Raw genomic sequence first — 24,126 nt, forward strand, 5'->3', positions numbered from 1 at the left:
ATTTTAGTGTGGATATCCAAGGCTACATGCCTGTTGTGTTTCCTTTTCTTTGTAGGTTGCAAATACTTTTCTAGGCCTAACAAAGAGCATGCTCCTGGAACTGGGAGGGTTTATGCTGCAGTTTGTCCCATGTCTCATTTTTCTTTTATGTCATTTGTCTAATTATTAAAGGCAAAACTCCATTTTGAAAGCCGTAAGTAGGAAAACACAGGTAAATGTAATAGAGCTGAAACCATTTTACCACTTGGAGTATAATGGGTTACCTTGAGAGGTATAACAGATGAGGTTATTAGCAGGCTTTTTATCAGGTTGTGTGTTTGACAGTATTTACTACAGGTCCAACACTTGAACTGTATGTTTTTTCTAATTGATAAATTTTGGTAATGTCTTCTCACCCCCTCTCATTGATTGCATATGTCTGAATCAGCATCTTATTTAACTCCTACTAAAGACATTCGACTTTTCATGTAAATTGTACTGTTTTTTACTGTTTTATTTAGAAAGGGAAGCACTTAGACCAACTAAGGACATATTAATCACTGACAAGTAAAAATTGTTTCCACAAAAAGTCAAAAACTGGTGACTAGATCTGTTCAGCAAAACTTCTCTGGAGCTACAATAACTTATATCCCTTACTGATATGAATCTGTGTTTTACCTTCATTAGAAAAGCACTGCTAATCTGACTATTTAAACAATTTTAAAATGCTTTCCATTTTAACAGGAAAAGTGAACAATATGAAAGTGGCAATTTCAACTGAAATTATCTCCATGTATGCAGATAAACACTGAGGCAAGATTAGGTGTGCACAGAGTGATCATGAGTAGATATCTAAAAAGAGACGTGAAACTGTAAGAGCATGATTTTGGAAGAGACCTACTTTTTGTGATCTATCATTAAAAAATCTTAAAGTATTACAGAACTTGTTGAAACTTCCACTGACTGATTGCTAACTCATCTCAGGTGTGTTCCTACTATTAACGCTTTTATGAAATTTCAAGCAGTGATAAATAGTATGTTTTCAAGGTACTCCTCCTCAGTTTTACTTCCATAAAATGGTACTAGCTTTGGTGTGGTTATGTACCAGGGAAACAAAGTAGAATTTAACTCTCAAGCTAGACGTATATACTTAAAGGCTATAGGAACTTATTTCACATTCAAGCTCAAACTTAATCCACCAAGGCATCAAGTGTTCTTCATTCCTTTTAACCTTAGCAAGAATAGAAGGTGCCTGGAACTTCACTGTCAAGTGGAAAGCTAGTGTCATAGTGTAAAATCCTTTCATTTAAAGAGCTATTAGCTTGCAAAGGAAATGTAGACATACATGAATAACAGCCAATAGGAATGCCTTTAACATACATAAGGACCTCTAGGTCCAATATATCCATTTTCGCCTGGAAATCCTGGGTCTCCTCTTGAGCCATTGCAGCCATCTACACCACGTTTGCCCCTGGGTCCTTCACTTCCTGGTAATCCCTGAAAGACAGTTTACTTTTTATTAGAGGCATGCCACGATACACAGAAAATTAGTTTTTAAATTAACAAAACAATTCAGGAACAAATATCACAGAACTGAAACACAGGACATCTCACAGTGGTCCCAGCTTCATCCTCTTTACACTAGAAATGATTTCTATTGTGATCTCTCTCATATATATAGTTTTTTGTGTGATAAGAAGTGAAGAATCCCCACCTTTTTAACATGTTCTTTGATGCATCACAAATATGACAGGGACAGCACTGGGTAGAGGACCAGACTGAGCTCTCATTTGAATCAATAACTAATGTGCTATTTTCTCAGGGAAAGCAGACTCCAGCTCTCTTAACTATAATCTTTCTTATGGCTGTAAAGAAAAGCCATCTTGTCTAGGAACACGATGTAATTTTACTATTTCTGAAGGGCATACACAAAGGTCATCTGAAACAGCCTCATATTTTTTAATTGATAGGATAAAATGATGAAAAAGAAGACACAGCTTAACTCAAGCATAAAGTAATCACAGAGAATGACTGTATATTCCAGAATTGAGGAAGTAATTTTCCAGCATAGCAAGACTTAACCAATGTAAAGATAAAGTTTAGTTCTACTTCAAGTTAGATGGTAGGCAATAAAAGCAGTGAGTATTTTTTGGTTCTGAAAAATAATCAGGAAAGTATCCTGGCCAGTTGCCTGAAATGTTCCTGCCAATTTTACTTCCTTCTTACCTTTAAGGCACTTCAACCCAATTTGTGGACATTTTTTCTGATTAACATTTTTCATCAAAAAGTTACACATTTCTTGGGAGATTTTGGCTCCATGAACTCTACATTATACAGACATTCTGGTAATAGTCCCATTGTCAAGTTTGGACAGCTGACAAGCAGATGCTAAGACACCCACTCAGTTTCTAGTTTTGTTTTCACTTTCAAAATTCAACATTTTAACTTTGTTTGATCCATATGAAACCAATAACAGAATAAGAATTTAGTTATAATAAACATTTTTCAAAATACTACATCTAAGAAATACTATTTGTCTTTTACCAGACCATTTCCACACTGAAAACCACATTCAGAAAAATGTATCATCAAACGCTTATATATTTAGGACTCACTTTACTTCTTCAGTCTCTATTCAGGTAAAATTCAGTGATTGATTTTTTGATTTATTTATTTATTTATTTCCCTGCCAAAGGACTATGGGAAAAAAAAAAGTTTGAACAGAAAACAATACACAATTTGAGATAACTTTCAGAGAGAGATGTAAATAATGCAGCACGCAGGCTATAGCGTATTACAGAGCCTAAGAAAATAAACTCACTGTTTTTAATCCTAACACATGCTGGGTGGACTTGGGTTAGTCTCTATCTTCACTGCCCCTCTCCCCCATGAAAATGATTTACTTACCTCACTGAGATTTTGTGGAATTTGATATAAGTAGTAAACACAGTTGACGTTATCCTGGCTACTTAACATTTTTGCAACATATGTAATTCTGAGGTAGTACAATAAGAATGTATGGATATAAAACCAAACAATTTATTAAGTGTATTATTCTATCAGAAGACTTGCTTTGACTTTATAGAAACCGTGATTTTATAAAGCAATATCCATTCAATACGTACAGGAACACCATCTAGACCAGGAAATCCTGGAACTCCAGTTGGGCCCTAAAAACAGGTGACATGAAAAAAACAAAGTTGCTGAGGTCATTAACTCTTTAGAAGATCTAAATAAATAAATATTATATAGTGAGAAACAAGAAATGCTTGTTTGAAATATGAATCAAAGCCTTAATTATTATCAGAAATAAATATCCGACAAAAGGCTTAGTATCAGACTAGCCAATAGGTACTCATGTAACAGGACAAATGTCAATTTCTCATATTCGTTCTTTCTCCAACAACTATAAATGTACAAAGAAGTGAAAGTTGACTATCACTTACAACATTATTCTGTACATAATTTCATGACCTGCTCCTGTTTTGATAATACCTGTAGCACAATTTCTATTTACAGGGCTTATATCTCACCTGTTAGACACTTGCCTTAGTGATTTTAGTCATCCACTGAGATGTGAAATTAGACCATTAAAATTAATATAAAGTACCAAGAGCTAAGTACAGGGATTGCACAGCTATGAACGATATAGACCTGAACTGCAGTTTATACTCCGTAAATGGCAGTAAAATTATATTTAGTGTACAGTGCTTTTAAAACCACCTTGCTCCTCCCTCCAGCTCCACATTCCTCCCCCAGTCCTCTGAGGTTAAGGAGGATGACATGATATATACTAATCAGAAACTCAATCTTTTTCATTTATTTTTTTCTTCTGAGAATTCTAAATTCTCAATCCAAAGGGAAAAATAATCCCTGAAATACTTTTTCCAAAGAAAGCTGTAATTGATTTCAGTGAGAATTTTGGGTGAGCAAGAGGAGAGTTTGGCAAATGCTTTCTAATCATTCAGGTTCTGTTTTACTTGCTAGCATTTAACAATATATACTGTATACATCCAAAAGAGCTGTCTGTGGTGTTTCCTACCTTATCACCTTTTTCTCCAGCTGGCCCAGGCTGCCCATTCTCACCTCTCTGTCCTTTTTCCCCCGGCAGACCGGCTGGTCCTGTAGATCCCAAGGATCCAATTGGACCTTGAGCTCCCAACTCACCAGGCTGACCCTGAAAAGAGTCCAAATAAGCCAGTGAGTAATACTGTAAACCTCACAATATGCAGCATTTCGGACATGACTGTATGGATAAAACAAGGCTTACAATGTTATGATTCAAAACAACTTACAGTACAGGTAGCAGATCTGTTACATGCATTAGATGCTATAGGAACAGAAGTTTCAAATTTAACAATTTGGTCAAGGTGATAATTTCTTTTCATCTTCATCAGGTCTCCAGCAGCACCTCTCCAAGATATCTGGGATAAATTGCAAGTCCTCCTGGGTCTACCAATGTAAGTAACTCCTTCTGCAAGAATAAGACTCTACTGAGCATCATATTTTTGCCACCAGAGAAGTGTTGGCTCATTTTAGACAAAAGGGCTTTGTAGACATTAGAACAAATCAAGAGAGTTCCCTCTCTCTTTCAAGCCATGTTATATACTCATTATCTTAAGTTTTTCTAGCTCACATATCTTCCATCATCACTCTCAGATTTTAACGCCTTATATAATAGGTGTGAAGTTTCCTGTAGGACAAAATGATAGTTATTAGCAAATGTATTTACAGAAAATATAAATTTGAACAGATTGAGTTAAAAATGTTTAGGAGGCTGCAGAATGTCACTTATTTATACACAGCTCTAAATTCAATATCTGTACCTGCAGTATCATACAGATCACCTCTATGGGTTTCTATGAAGTTTTCCAAGGTAATCCATATTTTCAAGTAAAAACACTCCCCATAACAAAACAACTTGGTTTCTTAGTCTACAGCGTTGGTATGGAGTTGTTTTGGTTTTAGTTCTGTGCTGCTAAACAACTATTAAATCACAGACTCAGTGCTAAGTAAAATAAGCTTTCTAGTCAAACATTTCACATATGAGCTGTCTGCACTTTCACCCTACAAAGCTTACATAACGCTCTTCGTTATTCATATTTTTATCATAACATTATTCATATTTTTCATTATATATCATCGTAATGGTCTTGCTATAAGTTGTTTTAAGAGTGTTTTGCTTTCTTTTAAGAGTTAGTCTATCAATTATACCACATTATTTAAAAAGAGAGCAAAATGGATCCCCATGCTTTCCAGAAAAAAAAAAAAAAGGCTATGGCTCTAAGACCACTTGAGGGCAGTAAAGCATATTTCAGTACAATCTCCATTCACAGAAACAACAAGCCATACGTTCATTTCTGTGAATGGATTCAGGAAAAACAAAAGGACAGAGATCAAAGGTGGCTGTAGACATGTATGTTAGCTCCAGGCATCAAATTATGTTGAAGTGATAGAACCAAATTCCATTCTGCTGAGTGTAGACTGAATCTGTCTGAACAAAATCTTTTCTCGCAAATTGCAAGCAGGGCCTTAAACCATTTTTTTTCTCTAAACCTCTGGGCACTAAAACTATGAACAAGAATTTAGTCCAGAGGCTAGGAAAAGAAGTCCAACAAGGATAGTGGAGGACTACCTGAAAAAGTATCCTTGTATACCTTGTGTTCCGTTTGTCATTACTGGCACCCCTCACTTAAACCGTGATTTTGTTTCCAATGAAGTCACTTGCAAAAATTCCAGGGCAGAATCAGCATTTCGTCCTCAGCAACAGTTGTTATAATTTTTGATAGCATAATTTGAAGTATAAAATATTATGGAATTTAAGAGCTACAAGTATTAAAATCTGCTGATTCTACATTTTTGTTAACAATGAATGGACAGTAAGGACTCTGGGTATTATCTGAATATTTGCTTGTATGGGCAATTGCAGACAGTCTGTTAGCAGTGCCTTGCACATCCTCTGTTCTAAAACTGAATTTATTCATTGAAGTACCTTTTAAAGCAGCTATGACAGACTCTTAATACTGATAAAAAAGACTGGACAACCATTTTAATTATAGCACAATTCTGAGTATTAGAAAAATAAAATGAATGAGACTAATAAAATAGTAAATACAGTTATTTGAACCATTCACTCTACTGGAATCAAGACTTTTTCTTAGTATACTGAACTAGCTTTTACCATGCAAGATATAACGTTCATCATCAGGAAAAAAAAAAAGGACAAGGTATTTCTCATTAATGTTCCAATGCCTTGGTGCTAACAATGAATTTTGTTGACAACGTATTTCTGCAGCAACTTTAATATTTTTAATTAATGTGTACACTCTGCAGCCAATAGTTGAGAAATTTTTCAGATAATCAAGATAATCATATATCCTTTGGACAGCTGAAGAAACATGATTTTCAGAGTACTCAGAGAAAAGGTGAGAAACCTTATGATGGTAATTAGCCATCATAAGCAATAAACACTTCCAGGATGTATGGTCCTTTAGGCTGACAAAAATGCCTTCTCTAGTTGCTAAGCTATGAATTTAATTGACTCCATGGTTTATGTCTTCAGCAGGAGGTAGTGAAGTCATAAAACACAGCCACTGAATCCAGAATCCACAATAGGTTTGACAGCTGATACAACTTTAGCATGCCATGTGAAGCTGGTGGATTGTCTCTCTTTCTTTCAACTCAAAGACTGATAATGACTGGGAGCTTTGTTAAGACCAAACTGATACCATGTCATAACATCTATTATCACATCTATTATCTGTGCCCATCCAATGTGACTACCACAGCATTACAGTCTCAGGACAGCTGTACAAATAAAGAGGATGAAGGTAGTCATGCTCATGTGGAAATGACAAATTAGCTCAGTTAAAATGGACAGAATATTATGTCTTCTCTGCCATCTGATGCCAATAAATTCATTTAGATCCTCACTGCCTTGTTAATTGTCTAGCTCAGGAACTGCCCATCTCAAGACTATGGTCTGTCATTTTAGCATGTCCTGGACTTGACCTGCAGTAAGAAACTGACTTTTGACAAAACAAGACCATATCTTTTAAAATTAAGTACGCTTCCTGTGACTAAGACTCAAAATATTTCACAATCATGCAGCAAAGCATTTAATACTGTGTAGAAAAAACAATGGCCAGGATTATTTGGAATTACTTTTTTTTGGTAGCCTGAGACACTGAAGAGCACCTGATTTTTAGATTGCCCTGAGCACTATCTGCATGAAAATCAGACATTTTAGAGGAGTCTTCACTGGAAAAGCAAACAAACAACAGTTCAAGCTATCAGAGTGAATTCTATGTTTCACTTCTCTTTATCAATAAAGTTAAAAGAAGTCCAGTTATTGCCTTCAATTAGAATAGTACCCATGTTACATGCTATGTGGATGAATCAATGATACGGGAAATGGATTTACCTTCTATTCTCATAAACAAAAGCAAAACTTCTCAGCAACTGCACAGAATCAGACTGTAGGCTAATACTATAGTGCTCCTTTTCATTCTACACTAGACTCTGGCATGTAACCAGTCTTTTTCATTTTACCAGTGGCAGGATGGAGAAAGGGAGGGAAGTAAGAGTAGTCTGGAGGCGACAGAGAGTGCGCACAAAGGCATTTGCAGACATATGTTTTCTTTTGTAATTTGCTTTGTGAGGTGGAAGTATCTGCTGCTACTCTAAGCTCCACTCTTGTCCTCTCCCCTTTTGGAAGAACAGGTCTTTTACACAGCCAAGCCACAGCTTCCAGGACTTGTAGGTGTGTCCATTCTGGGAGGTTTCCACTCCTCCACTGTAACTGTGTAGGACTGGGACCAAACCCTTTTCCACTCGAAGTCAAGGCTTCAGAATCAACCTTCTAAATATTAACATTATCGAGATGAGATACAGATGGGAAAATACATGACTAAGTGACTTTAAATCCTCCCTCTTTTCATTATTAGAGCAATTTTTTCTTTGAGGGTCAAACAAATATATGGGATGTACTTTATTGTCAATTTGTTCTGAAACAACAGATCACATAGCGCCTTTTAAGTATTAGGTAACTTCTTTTTATAGTCAGATTTTGAGCTGATTAAATGCAATAGTAACCCTTAATGTTTGACTTGTCTCAGCATCTAGATTGTGCTACAACCTACTAGGAAATTCTGTGCTCTTTTAGCATATTTTGTAATGATACAATATGCTAGAGAACATAGTACCTGATGATGCAGCTTAACCACGGTATTTTAGTGAATCACAACAAATCACAGTGAAGAGCTGAAAACATTTTTCACAATTTGTTTTGTTTTGTTTTTAACACTGAACAACCATGAAAAGAAGAGGCATCCAATAAGCCAGCGGGTGTCACTATTGTGTCAAAGACACAAAGACTGAACCAGAACGATCTTAGCACAGACACTCTAAGAAAGACAATGGTTGAAAGCAGAGAGCTGCAAATAGAGTGTCTTGGACCACAAATGACTAACATCAGATGAGCTAATAAAATAAAATAAACTTTTGCTCTGATTCCATCTCTTGAAGTGTTCAAGTCCAGGTTGCCTGGGGCTTTGAGCAATCTGATCTACTGGAAGATATCTCTGTCCATGGCAGGGGAGTTGGAACTAGATGGTCCTTAAGTCCCTTTTTACTCAAATAATTCTTTGATTTTATGATCCATTTTATTGAAACAAGTCACTGATTGGTGATAGTTGGTTGATTCAAATCTATGAAGAAGAATGATTTTGCAGAGTTTTGTAATCCCTCAAATTCTGTTGCCCAATGTGGAAAAGGTTACCAATCTGAAGCAACTAAGAAAAACACTATTAATAGTATGGTGGGACAGGAGAACCAAAATTACTAAGGAAAGAAAATATTCAAGGACAAAAGAAGAGATAACTTATTAAATTCAAAACTCTTGAAAAATTTGGAAACATATCTAATATGAAAATTGCTAATTTACAGATGCTGTTGTTGGACACTGTGTATGAAGAACAGTCTCAAAGAGACCTTACAGTGAGGAGAACAGAGTGCTCCTGTTCTTATTCCACATTCTGGTAAGTAGATTCCATTCTCTGTCAGTTCAAATCCTAATTTCTGAAACCAGAGAACCGCTTTCTGCTCTGCTCAGCTATTAAAAAAAAAAAAAGTCTGCTTCAGATATAGGTCTGGGGACCTCCTTTCTCTAGGTCTGTTGTTCTATGGTTCTCAGCTAATTTAAGTGAAATACAACAGAAATGCTACAGAAATGTGTAACTTATGTCAGGAGTCTTATATTTTAAAGAAATTAAATTGTATTTTAGCTAACATACTGAGAAAAATGATCAACAAGTACAAGGCAAAAAGTGGAACAGATCTGGGTTTTTGCAAATGCTAGTATGTATCTCTGATAAAGGATTCAGCTAAGCACATGCATTTTGAGATCAAATACATGGATTTTGCATATTTTACAAGTGCTGGATATTCCATGTGAATGTCACAGACTGCAATTCGTTTGTGTTATTTATGTTCAGTATTTCAACACCATACTGGCAGGCAAAAAAGTGTGGTTTAATAATGTTTCTTAGGCACAAAAAATGACAATTTCATGTTTCTCAGTAAATCTTTACACTGTGCTGTAAATTGGACTCGGTTAACCCACAGAACCCACTAGGGAGACATGATAACCCACAGGATTTATTGGAAAGATGTGATGAGAACAGCAATACCAGAAGACAGACCTACCACAGCGTTAAATTTCACCATTAGTGTCCCACTGTCCAACTCATTTAGTATCCCTCACAAATGCTTACTCCTTACACCTCATATGCAAGACGTCCCTCTTAGATACCTCTTTGCTGTTATCTCCTCACTAGTATGAATATAGGCCACTCGCTTCATTTGCAAAAGAACGAACATTGGTCTTGCTGAGTTATACTTGTTATTCACTTTGCTCCAGGCATTTCACATGATCTCATAGAAGCTTGATCAGGTTGGGTCATGAATAGACGCTTGCTTTCTAAATCTACTTAACTCTATAAACAAAGCCAAAGGAATTGAATGGGATCAAACTCCGGGGTCGGCACAGGACAGGTTTACAATCGGTCAGTGCTAACTGCAAACATTTTTTTAATTATCTGTTAAATACTGTTAGAGCAGCCAGCATTTTTTAGGCCTCTGATTGAACACTTCAAAAATTATTACGGGTATAACTTCCCATCTTAGAGAAAGAGGGGAAAATGGAGGAAAGATTTCACTATCTCTTTGACATATCATATGGATTAATGAAATGAATAATGAAAAAGAATAAAGAAGAAGATAAACTAAACCAATTAGAGGCTGTTTGCCTCTAATTACATGGACTGCTACTGCCTCCTTAAAGTCTATGCATCTTGACTGGGAGAGAAGAGGCAAAAGAAAGTCTCAGTTGATCAGGGCTGGCACCAAAAATCATGAAGAACACTTACTGAACATCCCCAGCTCTCTCAGCCTTTCTTCATAGGAGAGGTGCTCCTCCTCTAAGGATAAGTCTTAGACTACCATGTTCAACAGAAGATAATGAAGAGAATGCCATACATCTGAATCCCCATGGCAAAAGAATGCAAAAATAAACAACGGGAAAAAAAGTTGGCATGGGCTACATATACCAATGTAATTCAATTACATACACTGTTGTAGCTCACTCAGATGCTGCCTTTCTCTTTCAGTCTTTGCAAAAGCGCCCCATATTGCAGTTGCTTGAACATAGCTGGTTGCTCTAAGTCTGGCTTTCCAGCTGGTCTGGATGGGATTACTGTCCCATTGCCTTTTGCCCAGAAAGTACATGAATTTTCTAGTCTTTTTGTGCCTTCAGCAGATGTTTGCTGAGGGGGCTAGCTCATCCTTATTTTTGACATCTAGCCTATTCTAAATAGCAGAAAAGGAAAAAAATGAAGCACTAAGCAACAAAATGTACACTGTTGCTCATACCTCCACTCCTTTACAAAGGAGTTTTATTTAATAAACTGCACACTTCTGAAATTTTACGCTTTGATACTGTAGAATTCCAGTCTTTCAATGTTCATCTATTTCTTGCACTTTGAAGACCAGATTGAGGAAGATGCAAACCTCTGATGAACCAGCCTGGGAGCAGAATTCAGACTGGAAAGAAGATAAAGCTTGATGTTTTGCATTCTAGGAAGCTAACAACAAGATAAGTAAGTGTTTTGTTTTGTAATAAGTAGTCTCCACAAAAGCTAGGAAAGCAAAATTAGTGTGTCAGAGTGTAAAGGCAGAACACAGCAGAGAATCAACAGGATTGCAGGCTTAAAAAAGATTAAGTAATACTATATAGAATAATTCAACACCATACATTAGAAAACATTTGCAACAATCTATCTGAATGATGTTTATTTAAACTGTATTTAATACAATGGCTGTTAAGAACTTTAACTCCTTGTGTATTGATGACTAGTAATAATTGCATGGCATATAAATTCCTGTTGCATTGGAGAGATTGTACTTGTCAGCGTGCATATGTATTTCAGAGCTGTTTCAGAGAAGGGTAAATTCTCAATTTACATTAGCATAATGATAATTTAATTTATTTTGAAATGTTTATTTTCATACTACGCTTCTGTTAGGCACTTAGGTCTAGACCTTGTAAGTATTTAGAAAACTAATTGCAAATCCATGAGTCATGGTTCGGTTTACCTGTGGAGGGGATGACAGCTGAAGAAAGAACCTTACTGACTGCAGTGAGTATTGATTACTGACTGATTACAGGCATGTAATTCAGAACTTCCAGACTACTGAGAGAGAACCAGATTCAGGGGGAAATTTCATCATCCTTTCTTTTTCCTCTTGTTTCACACTCAGTTGTTTTTAAATGGTACTTCATATAACATTTTTCGTATCCAAATCAGTCTATTCTGTAGCACCGTGAGACACTGCAATGCTGCTAGTCAAAATACTCTTCCTGGGATGCCAATTTGTTAACAGTGTTACAGAGATAGACACATCCTAGGCCCCTATTATGAAAATCCTACAGTATGGGGGAATCTTGTATAGACATAATCCTGGAGGATTAGGATAGGATCCAAGGACACCAGGGCAGTGATCATGACACAGCAAAGCATGCTGATGACTGCAGAAGCACAGGAAGGGAAAGGTGTGCCTTGCTTTTGTGGCCACTCAGGTTGTACAGAAATAAACAGGGCATGCAGCTCTTCCAAAAACTGATCCACTATGCCTAAAACTTTATGTTTTAAGCCCAAAACTTTAACATTAGTGCTTTGAAAGAAAATTGTTTCAATCACTGACAATTTTTCAGTTGTTTGGTCATCAGGGAACAAGAAACACCTAAGCTCCCACGAAAGTAGTAAATGGCATAGACATTCTCTTTTAAATAACTTCTTAGGAGAAAACAAGCATAGATTTCTAAACTTAATATATTATATGATTAGGCTTTGTCTAACTTCCAAATTGATCTCAAAGAATACTTACCAAAAAAATGGCACCAGCATTATTAGAAACCTAATTTACAAGCAAACCTGCTCACAATCTTAACTTCCTTCAATGATAGGTGTACTTCATACCAGCGACAGAATTATGCTAGCTTGCTGTATTCAGACTTGTTTATGCTCACAAGCCATACTTATTTTAAAGAATAGCAATGTGCACAAAATGAACAGTATTTGCAACAGCAATTATCAGTAGTTCTGCTTATCACTTACTCTTGATCCTTTTTCTGGAAAGCACCGACAAACTGAACAATCCTGTCCCCCACATGGGTCAATATATGCGTATCCTCCCTAAAAATTGACAGGTTATGAATTTAATAACACACAATAGACAGCAAACAGTTTATCATATGGCATGGCACTATTATTATTATTGTTAAATTCTCGTTTTTTTCTGAAAGGGTACAATAGGAAGAAATTGCTGTTTAAGCAAACTTATCCAGTATTGAAAAACTGAACAACAAATGTGAATTCTCTGTTAAAATGTTACCAAAATTAATAATATATTATTTATTCCTATTTAACTAAGATATGCACTAAAGTTTTTGATTTGTACACATACTGTTGAATTAGATGATTTTTAAGGCAAAAGATTTGGCTACTGTTGCATACCCACAGGGCAATTCCCTGCTGAGGAAGGAACTTGGCATAGCATCAAATGTCAGAATACAGCGTAGATTTTCAACTTGATGCAGAAAAGCAAGGATGGTTTTGATTTTGCAGGAGATTCAGTATTTTATGGGAATGATGCCCACACTTTCAAGCTGGTGAGGTCTCAAGAAATGCACTTCCAGCACAGCCAGGGTGTGTCCGGACTGCTTAGCTGAGGACCATAGCAAACACAGCACTGACACAACTTGCCTGTTTGTGGTATGGACTGGCACCACAAAACACTGCTAGAGCCTCAAAAGCTGTTCTTGCATGCCAAGCTTCTCCTACATTTTGGAAGTCACTGGGCAAAGTCAGGGCCTCTGAGGGACATTGGTACCAGAAGCATGTGATCCACATCTGATCATTTCTAACACTTCATAAACAGTTTCTAACTCTTCAATTATAAACTCACTTATGTGGTTAGAACGTCCATTAGGTCACAATTTTTCACTAAAATTAAGTGTGTAAATGATCAGAGTGGAGATTTAAAAGCAGTTTAGGTAAACAAGTAAACAGTGATAACATGAAAATATTTGCTTAGTATAGATTTCATTTATATCAAGGTCAAAATGTTTTGTTATTCATTTTAATAATCAACAGAACACAATAGGTTCATACTTCAGTTTTTCAAGGAGAAAGCACTGACAAATATGAGATAAGGAAGAAAATTTCTGTACTTTCTATCTACAATATTTTTAGAATATCTGGTGCTCCCAAGCCTTAGAACTAGATAGAGGGTATGATAGTCTCTCTCATAGACTGCTTCTCTTTCCCATACTGGACTTCCCATGAAATTCCCAATCTATTTCACACTAGACTCTCACCTAGTTATTAAAAACTTGACTCTACTGGAATGTGAATGGAATGCAACTTTCTAATAACACATAAGCTGTTTCCTTTTGTTCTAATAAAACACATTTATTTAAAAAAATACTTCAATATGTCAACTAAAAAGGGGTGACAGGAAAAAAACATAAAAGCTTTTCACATATATTTGAAAGAAACAAAGAGCATGGACTCAAAAGATGTTTCGCTGAGGGCACTGCAAACATGAGATCAATACAGAGGACAGTACAGAGAGAAAAGCAAAGTAGATACTGAGACTACATGAAAATTTTATATGAAAATTTTGACTTCAAGAAGGTGGGAATGTACAGAGAGGCCAGTTTCAACATATAGAAAAGGGCTTGAAAGCTAGAATAAGCATAATATATATAATGGAGAGACACTGAAGGGATTTCATGGGGAAAGATACAGTGCACGAGAGTGATTTTTTAAAGGCAGGTTTCCAGAAGAGTCTAAAGATGCCAAAGTTATAATCTAGAAGAATCCAAAGGAGAAAATTACAAAATAGTCAAGCTGAGCAACAGGAACATAGAAGAAAGTAAGAACTGTAAGAAATACTAAAAGAAACATCACAGTTTTCCCACAGGTTATTTTGGTGTATATCCTATTCTTTGTTTGAACTATACCATCCTATTTATCAACTGTCAAAAGTAAATATTGTCACTTACCCCATCAATTTCTTGTGCTGAAAAAACAATCAGCAGCCACCTGATTTAAAAGAAGGAGAAAACTCATTTAAAACTAAACTTCCAATATTCAACCTTCACAAACATGTAGCCTCTAAGAAGAAGTGTAGACACATGATTAAGTCCTGTTTGAGGTGATTACTTACTTAAAGGATATAAGAGATATGTATCATCAAAAAATGGTCAGCACATGCTATATAATTTTATCTTTTTGGATTTGTGATCCTGAGTACAAACAGATAGGGATGTACAAGAATATGTAAAAGTTCTTTTTCCTCCTGATAACCTATTTCCAGTCCCACAATTAGGAACAGCCAGAGAGAAAGCATTCCAGACAGACTTCTACACTTCCACAGACACCATGGGTGAAGATGGAGCAGAGATGGGGGTGATTTGCCATCTGCCCCCAAATGAGTTAACTGGTACTGTTTTCTTTTTCTCAGAAGCACAGCAAGAGAGAAAGAAGGCAGGGAGCAGAAGTGCACTCAAAATAGCTGCATGTTTCCAGAGCAGCTGCTGGGGAAGCCCAGCTCCATCCCAACCACTGCAAGTGGTGGATTATGAAGTCGCAGTCATGCCTTTTCTGACTTCTAAATGAATTAATAAATAAATAAATTTTTTAAAAGAAAAAAAAAAGAAAGAAAGATAAGGTAGGCCAAAATTTCTGCAGCAATACAAGAAATAATCATTATTATTAATGATTAATATTAACATTACTATTAATGACAAATAAGTAGGTGCCCACTCTTTACATGGAAAGATACATTAGATACAGCTGTAACGTACAGGCTATACTGTGTATTAGTCTACAGGCTACAGTAAAGCCTGTAACAAAATGCTTCAACCCTGCAAATTTAGTAAATCTCCCAAAGCCCTATTTAGTTCAACCCGACTTTATTTTTTCTTTATGTTATTCATACGACCAACCCTTTGCAGCATTGACAACTGTGCCGGCAAACCCAAGCTTATTGTTTCAGGCTATAATTGTTCACAGAATCAGACTGCAAATTATAAAACCTCTGTATGCACTGATACATACTGACAAACTGAATGCTGACAAATATAATGTATTTTAGCTATTTATGCACATTTACTCTACACACTTTTTAAACTTAAATTGCCTGCTACTGTTTTTCAAGTGTGCAGATTTTATGGGAATTAAATGTTCATGAAAATGATTACTGGTGACTGAAGACAAACTCATATTTCTTGCTAAAAGTGAAATAAATGATTGGTTAAACAAGGTGAGGTTGTCCTATGATCAGCTATACAGAAGTAAACAGTAGAGTTTTGCATAACACTGCTCTCCACGCACAGCTGAGAGAAAGTCTACTGGAATTTAATCAGATTTGGAATATATTTATACATACCAACATTATTACACAGCCCTTTTTTTGTACCTAAAGAACTCTGCAGTTCAAAACTTTTCTCTGCTGTTAGGCTTCATTCTCACAAGATTCACTATCACTGCCTCTAGTTAGTCCCCTGACATGGGCCTCTGAAGACCTGAGCTCTAAGAAAGATTAAAGCTCCTTAAAGCACTGTCTTTCAGTATGGCAGGGTTTATTTGAAAGACAGTGAAGATGCCCTATATCTAAGTGTTTCATCTAGTACATGAAATCACACAACACAATAAGGGAAGAGAGGGTATGACAGAAATTCCTGGGCTTGGTGATGTGCGTTATTTCTAATGACCTTACATACAAAAGACTTACTGGCAGCATTAAATCTAGCTGGCAGAGACCATAGGAAATATAGGAAATACTCTTGAGATGAACTGGTTCGGTGGGCTTTTTTTAAACCACATGTGCAGGTGGTATAATAAAGACAGAAATACCATCCAAAATAGAAAGAATGAGATATTTGTGTGACAAATGAGTTTAAAAGAACCAGTGTGGCATACCAGTTACTTGGGTTTATTATGAATTTGCGAATATTTGGGTTTGCATTGACTTTCTATGGAAGGTATTATAGAAATGGAATTGTTTATCTCACACATTGCTCATTGAACATTCCTGGTCACATTGACCCTCATCTTCTCCTTAGGATCATTTTCCTCCAGAAAGAACTCCTGCCACAGCTAGTACTAGCAAGTATTCCCATCATAGTTTCTAAAAGTTTTCTTCATACCTTTTAATATTTCTCCCTCATCTGCAAAATTATTCTGGGACAGGCATTCAGGTTTGGATTAGTCATTCCTTTTACTTCTACAAATGTGCTCATCACTAGAATGTAGGTGTAAGAACATCTTTTCTGTTAAAACAGACTCAGAATTATAGTTCCTGTTCTCTACTGTTTAAATGTTGTAGTACCCTAAGTTTCAATGGTATGAACTTACAGACAAATAGAAATCATATAAACTATCTTATATGCTTATAAAATTTAAGACAGACTGCAGATCATTTAACTGGTGATTACTGTTTAATTGATAGCTAAGAATCTATCTCAGTGACTCTAGTTAAAAATTTTAGTTATCTGTAAAACTCACCAGGCAGCTCTGATAAACCACTTAATCCGTTCAAACGAATCCTTTGGTAATGCCATTCACATTGATTGATGATCTGCACTTTTTTTTTTTATTTTTTAAATAAAACAGCAGGTCTTCTGTTTCCTTCTGTTTGTGGATGGTTTACAGACACCATTCCATTCTGTTGTTCTTTTCCCCTCTGAACCTGTTTATATTAAAATATATATCTGAGGTACAATTTTACAAGAATAATTATTGGAAAACCAAAATGTGTCAACAATTGAAATATATCACACTGCACAGCTTTATAGCGGCACTATTACCCCTATTAAGCAGCATTTTTATCATCTATACAATTATTTCGAGAGGGCTATATATCAAATTACAGGTAACGTGAGAAGAGTACAAGATTTTACTCTAGAAAAGATTAGTCTTCACCCACTGCTTGAAATAATGAACAAAGAGCATCTTACGTAATTATTTCTTAAAAAGCTATCATACCTACTGTTTTTGCTAAGAGCATTAAAAAAAGATGACACCTTTCTACTGTAAGGACCTAATGAACTTACTATATATATATATAGTCTAGATATTAATATCAAGACCAGAGTTAGCAGTATCTTCTGCAAACTGAGTTGGATTGGTGTGTAGGCATCTGTACGTGCGTCTGAGCAAAGGAGGACTACTCTGAGTGCAGCATAAGCATTATACAGTTTCAGGTCAAGAGTTATATTCACATGCATGGATAGACAACACTCATAGCAAACATTACCTAGATTTTTTAACTTTATTTTTAGGCCATTTTTTCCACAAGTTTTGCCAGGATTTAGGAAGCTGGAAGCTCTATGTGCAGGACTGACCAGAGGGCTCTGCAATCCCAGACAGGTAACAGTTTGCATGCATACATTAACTATACCATGCATCTGTGACCTCTGACTTGGGTCCAGCAGAATACATGCAGATTTATGTGAAAATGTGCTGCACCAACTTTTTTGTAAGCTCAAGCTCCACAGATCTAGAGAAGTGGCCAAGTCCTGTGCAGACTTCCACATACCCCAAATAAGACAAAAGCTGAAATCCTTTAGAATAAGGTACCTCTGGCAAAGGATTCACAGAGGTTATCTCAAAGTGAAGGCTTAGAGGCTTGGCTTTTCCTAGGATAGCACAAGTTTTTATAACCTTTTATTTTTCCATGCTGTAGTCTTCCAAATCTGGGGAGGTTAATTTTGAGGAGACTGAACACTGCCTAGAGTAAACAGCCAGGCATTCACTTCCTTTGGAGAAGTCCCCTGAGTAAGCAAAAGCGATCAGCTACTGAGAAGGGAGCAAGGACACGAACCTGGAGCAAACCAGCTGCTCTCTTTCAGCTGTTCAACAAACAGCTATATTTTCTTTGTAAAACAAATGAATGTGCAGTTCCGGAAACGTTACTGTCTTGCTTTCTGTAATTTACTGTCACGGCTTGCTAACTAGAACTAATTTGTGAATAATATTGACTCCTATGTGTATGCACAGTATATCCATATCCCACGGTATGAAGAAGAGACTCTGTAAACTACCACACACTGACTAATGAATGAAGAGCCTACGGGCAACCAGTCCATGCTGCAAGATCACACTCTACATATACTGTACAGTACTCCCTTCATCTGCCAAATTCTTAGCCTCTTTCTGTGCCCCAGTTTTTCATCTGTATGGAAAGAAGCAAGGAAGGAAGGATGCACAAATACTTTGATACCTCACTGATTTTTTTACATTACTAATATAAGCAAGACTGTGAGGCATTAAAATACAACAGGGAGGGACTGCCTCAAATGGAAATTTCAAGCCAGTCATAAAGTGCTAGACTTCACGGAAATTTGTTCTTGTTGCCTGCTATCCATGTCATTATTTCATTATCCAGACAACTTCTGAAAATGATGAAGAAATTCAATTTGGTATGCTTGCTTTGTATTAGCACAGAAGCTTTAATTTTCAAATTATATTCCATTTTGATCCAACCCATTGACATAGTTTGAAATCATACTTAAAGCATGAGTGGAAGACTTAACTCTGTTGGCTTTTTCATCATGCCCACCTAAAACCCATCATTTTCTGAACAAGCTTCATATAGTTCAAAGTGTTTAGCAGCCAGTGCAAGAATATAAGGATTATAAAGTGTTATTTAGGCAGATATAGCCATCTGATCTCATATTTTACATTTTGAAGTAATCACAAAAGTTACTGCCACAGAATACTTACCTAATACTCAAAGTGCAGAGAAAGCTCGCGCTTTAACATAACCTAGTGTTTAGTCTCTAGACTACAACCGTGAAGGAAGACCATTTCATACCTGGGGACTCTGATGAAGTAAGACCACATCTCCCTTGTCAGTATTTTCCCATCTTTGCTTTTAGACTTGTTGATTTATTTTTTGGAAATTGCCACATGGGTTTTCATCATTTGAAAACTGACTTAATAGCTTTGTATTATAGCAGTATTTCATTCACTAGGTCCTCTGCATATATTCTTTTCTCCTCATAGTGTTTTTCCTTATTTCTTCTGTTTCTTCCAGTATTTCTTTGGCATTGTATTCAAAAGCCCCCGTTAAGTATCTTCTTGTTTACTCAGTGAGAGTTATACCATTCATCCTGCGTCTGAACTTTCACCATTTCTGACCATTCTCTTCCACTGACCCTGTTGTCCCAGAGAACCTCACGCCTTCTGTTTTCACTTTTGTGTGGCACTCTGCTACCTTCTGTCTAACACCAGTTCATCTAATGTTAAATTTCAGTGATGGATTTAGGTGCTTACAATGTACAGATGCCTATGGCTTATAAACTGTAGGCCACATTTTCGTCCTTATTGTAGTATTCGTGCATAAGAATCATAGCACTGCTACAGTCGATTGGTTTAGGGATCTCGCAAATGGATGGATTTAGTGATTTTCTCCCTGAGGTATCATTTTCTCTACATGGTCACCATCAATCTGGCTTGAAAAACAGGGATTTTTTTTTTCCTTTTCTTTCTGTACCTGCCAGCTTGCTCTCATCAATCGATATTTGGGATTTTAGAGTAAAGACGATCATGTCTGTAATGATGTACAAGATCTTTGGCACTGAATATGATACTCTGCTCTTCCAGAGACGTGTTTTTGCTGTGGGGAAAAGTAGCCTCTACTAACTCGCTTTCACAGCAGATTTCAGAGGGGGTTGACAGCGCACTGTACTGAATGGAGACCCAGCTCTTCCACTCTCACGCCTGTATGAGCGGCTGTTTTACAAAGCTCTGTGGTTAGCTTTATGCTCATGAAAGACTTTAGATTTCTATCTCATGAGTAATCCTGACTAAATTCAGGTACATATATTATATTGTTGTACAGTTAGGCTTTTCCTGTATCGCTTGTAATGCTCACCAAAACCCCTAACACAGGATGTCCCGTACAGCACTTCGGAACACTACAAATAAAGTGGGGCTGGCCTGGCCAACGTACCTCCAAAGTCTGCCCAGCAGTCATTTTGGTGAGATGTTACTTCTGCCGGTAATACAGATGCGATAAACTTTACATACTGCCAACACTTCACAAATCACGCTTCCATTCGGAAAACCTCCCTATTACTCAAAGTTGTGTGAAAAGCCCGGGCAGAAACGCTTCCCGGGGGTTGACAGCGCTGCAGCGGCCAGCAGTGTGTAATTAGCCACCTGGTCTCCGCCGCCTCATTACCGAACCCCCGCTAAAAGCCGAGCACAGGCGCCAGGTCCCGGTCCCGCCACACCCGCGCACCTCAGAGCTGCTCCCCCGACCCCTCTCCGGCCGGGTCCCCATCCCGGTCCCAGCACGGCGCGGGGCTGCCCCCTCCGCTCACCTCAGCTCCCAGGTGGGAGAGCCCCCGGCTCCTCGCCTACCCCGTGCCCGACGGACGGACGGACAGACGGCGGTGCCCCAGGCAGGGGACGCGGGGCGTGTGGGGGTGTGGGAGAAGAGGGGTGGCCCCGCCCCGGCCAGCCCTGTCCCCTGTCCCCACCCCGAAGGGCCGGGAGCGCTGTGGAGGGTGCGAGACGGCAGCCCCGGGGGCCACAGTCGGAGCGGCCCGAGCCGAGCTCCGCAGGCAGCGCGGGGATGGCCGCCGGGGGCTGTCCCGGCCGCCTGCTGCCGCTTCTGCCCCTGCTGCTGCTGGTACTGCTGGTACTGCTCGCCCTGCTCCGGCCGGGCCGCGCCGCGGCGGCTGAGGTGAGTGCGGGGGACGGGAGCGCGCTCGGAGCCGTGAGGAGGGAGCGGGGCCGCGCCTCAGGCCTCGCCTGCCCCAGCCGCGCCGCGCCCTCAGGTGCCGCCGCCCCGTCAGGGCCGGGTGCGCGCCGTCCTCCCCCCGGTTGTGTTCCTCCCGCGGCAGCAAGGTGTTAATTTCTCCTCGTGTGCGGTTGCTTCGCAGCCTGTTAAAGCACCTCGCCGGTCACCGTTATGAGGAAACTGACCGTCTACTTTGCCGCTGTTAAACGGAGCCAAATGCTGCTTCTGCTGTACAGATTGTCTGAAACAAACTAATTAATAATAATGTGTCTTGTAAAATACTGCACCTCTTACGTTTGCTAGTTCTGTGTCCAGAAACAGACCAAGCACCTCACCCATCATGTTCTTTCCTGGCACTCTGTGACTAACCTGCAGTAACGTTTAGTCGTTTAATAAAAATCTAACTGCTTTATTTATGAATGAGTTAAAGCACCTCCTGGTTCTTAAGTAGAACAGAGGGACCAGACCTGTTTGCCATTCCAGTAAATTACTAATTTTCTGCAAAGTTGTTTCAGGCTCTGCGTAGAAAGCCACACGAATAACCTGTAGTAAGTCCTGTCTCCCTCTTCTGCCAGGTTGTTCTTAATTCCATTCCTCCTCCTCTGCGGGCATCCTCATCGCCCTCCTTGCTCCTAGGACGCAGACATCACAGTGTGCGCTTCTGGATGGCTGTTCGCAAGCACGGGCTGTGCACCGGGAACGCCTTCCCCAGCGCACACATGCTTTCTCTAGGCTTCTGTTCTGCCTACGTTGATCTCATCATGTTGGTTTTTTAACTACAAGGGAAGGGAGAAGGAGGTGTATTGACAGGAGACCACATATGTCCCAGTAAAGCACTTTCTAGCGTGCTCGGTAGGATCCTGGAGTGTTTGCCGGTCTTGCAGACTCAGGTACCTCACTTCATTAGCAGCCTTTTTGCTAAGGGTAAATCACAAAGTTCCAAGGTACCGGTTTTCTAAATTGTTGTCATTACTAGATCCTTGTTTATGCTTAGGTCTTAAAGACAGGATATAGGACAGTGAGAAGTGTCTGCACTTCTACGAGATTTCTACTGAAATCTTGCTGTTTAAACAAAGCTTGAATACAAGGTAGTGATTCAGTGGTTCTCTGAAAGTTCAGATTTCAAATGTTGTCTGAGATTAGTTTAAACTAGATTTACAACAGATAACTGAGGTCAGTTTAAGATTCAGATGTCAGTTTCTGCTCTTCTGGTATATTCTAAAGAAAAAAATCTAAGAATGTTTTCCTAGATGATGGAGGAAATTGGAACTTTAAAACCAAAAGCTTAATTTGACGTCCTAATTAGTGGTTAATGTTAACTGGCATGAAGTGATTCATTATAATAATTGACTGAATAAGTCAGTGCATCTTAGCTGGACTGTCCATTGCAAGGAAATAGTCATTATTTATGTTTTAAAATCACGCTACATTTTCATATGAAAATTAATTGATATTTGACCAGCTATATGAATAAGTTAGAAGATGTTTCAATATAGAAAAGTTTTCGATTTGTTTCTTAATCACTTAATAAGTAGTTTATTCCAAAAGACAAGAAATGAAACTATTAATTTTTGCCTGCTGCTGTTGATACAGCAAGTTTTGGTCCTCACAGCCCTTCACCGTCGTGACTTCCCTGTCCTTAGGAGCCTGAACTTTCTGGCACATGCTAGGGAGTATTATTATCTGCATTCCTGGCCACTGGCATGCTCTAATCACATCTTCTGAAAACTCAGCAGAAGTAGCATCTTCCCATGTCAAAGGCTTTTCAGCTTGCTTGATGTATTCCTTCACTCCAAATATTGATGTTATAATCCCTTGGATTTTTCCACTGTTCATTTAAATACCTTAGAATAATACAAAATAATTTTATTTTTTTTTTCCCCTCAGGGAATGAAGCCTTTCTCATTCCTCATATTTTTTTCCCTCTCAGAAAAAAAAAAAATTGCTTTCCTTTTCATTTACTTTAACAGCATCTGGAGCTGGTATTATCTTCATATGCACATACAAGCCAATTCTCCTGAGAGTGTCATGACTTTAATATCATCCATGCTTTTCTTTTCTGGTTTACAGTGATGTATGTCTTGAAGTTAAACATGAACCTAAAAAAGCTTCCTGAAATTTGTTGTTTCAAATAACACCAATAAGAAAAAGACATAGGTCAGTTTATCGGTAACTGCTCCTTAGTAGCATTGATCACTTTTACGGTAGCATCATGTTGACGTGTTCAGGATAAAAGAAGGCTTCTACTTGGGCGAGATTACTTAATTGCAAGTTAGTTGTCCATTGCCTCACATTACTGCTAGTGCTGAATTTTCATTGTAATACAACTACAATATTGTGTTAGCTCACGGGATAAAGTCAAATACTCTGTATCCTGTATTTGCATCAATCATTACTCTGCATTTTTCATCATGGCAAAGGAGGGGAGATAAAATACAAAAAATACAAAAACAGTGACTACAAAACTAGATAAGATCTTTTTTTCCATCCTCTTTCTCGCTTATGTTTACTGGCTGTGACTAGATGCAAGTGTTTACTTTCCACAATTAATTTTTATTTTTTTATTTTTTGTCATGAATTTTAAAATTCACAGGCAAATACTTGTAAGCTAGTCCCTTCTTTATGCAATACTGATATTTTTCCCTAATTATATACAAACCATATTGCTGTTCCATAGATCATAGCACATGGCTCTGGAAGGGAACAGCACAGTGTTCTAGCTCAGCCATGAGCACCTCCAGGTCTTGTAAGAATGGAATGCAGGCTGAC

At 38.0% G+C, this 24,126-nt stretch overlaps 2 protein-coding genes across 4 annotated transcripts in view; one reads left to right on the forward strand and one right to left on the reverse strand.

Annotated features, from left to right (window-relative positions):
• COL4A4 (collagen type IV alpha 4 chain) overlaps nucleotides 1-21,071 on the reverse strand; it is a 66,993-nt gene extending 45,922 nt beyond the window's left edge. The window contains exons 1-7 of one of the 2 annotated variants that reach the window (XM_080603972.1): nucleotides 20,936-21,071; nucleotides 17,112-17,295; nucleotides 14,606-14,645; nucleotides 12,654-12,731; nucleotides 4,066-4,156; nucleotides 3,105-3,149; nucleotides 1,360-1,476 (exon numbers count right to left, since the gene is read on the reverse strand). In XM_080603972.1, the coding sequence (XP_080460098.1) occupies nucleotides 1,360-1,476; nucleotides 3,105-3,149; nucleotides 4,066-4,156; nucleotides 12,654-12,731; nucleotides 14,606-14,610 (336 nt within the window). In that variant the 5' untranslated portion in view covers nucleotides 14,611-14,645; nucleotides 17,112-17,295; nucleotides 20,936-21,071. Of the gene's footprint in view, nucleotides 1-1,359; nucleotides 1,477-3,104; nucleotides 3,150-4,021; nucleotides 4,157-12,653; nucleotides 12,732-14,605; nucleotides 14,646-17,111; nucleotides 17,296-20,935 lie in introns of both variants that reach the window. The other variant, XM_080603971.1, reaches the window with a different exon arrangement.
• A 92-nt stretch (nucleotides 21,072-21,163) lies between these two features.
• COL4A3 (collagen type IV alpha 3 chain) overlaps nucleotides 21,164-24,126 on the forward strand; it is a 63,481-nt gene continuing 60,518 nt past the window's right edge. For both annotated transcript variants that reach the window (XR_013954728.1, XM_080603969.1), the window contains exon 1: nucleotides 21,164-21,300. Coding sequence is in view for 1 of the 2 variants with exons in the window: in XM_080603969.1 (XP_080460095.1) it covers nucleotides 21,190-21,300 (111 nt within the window). In the remaining variant the exon portion in view is untranslated. The remainder of the gene's footprint in view (nucleotides 21,301-24,126) is intronic.

Source organism: Anser brachyrhynchus (assembly GCF_964034855.1).
Source record: "Anser brachyrhynchus genome assembly, chromosome: 9".
Lineage (NCBI taxonomy): Eukaryota > Metazoa > Chordata > Aves > Anseriformes > Anatidae > Anser > Anser brachyrhynchus.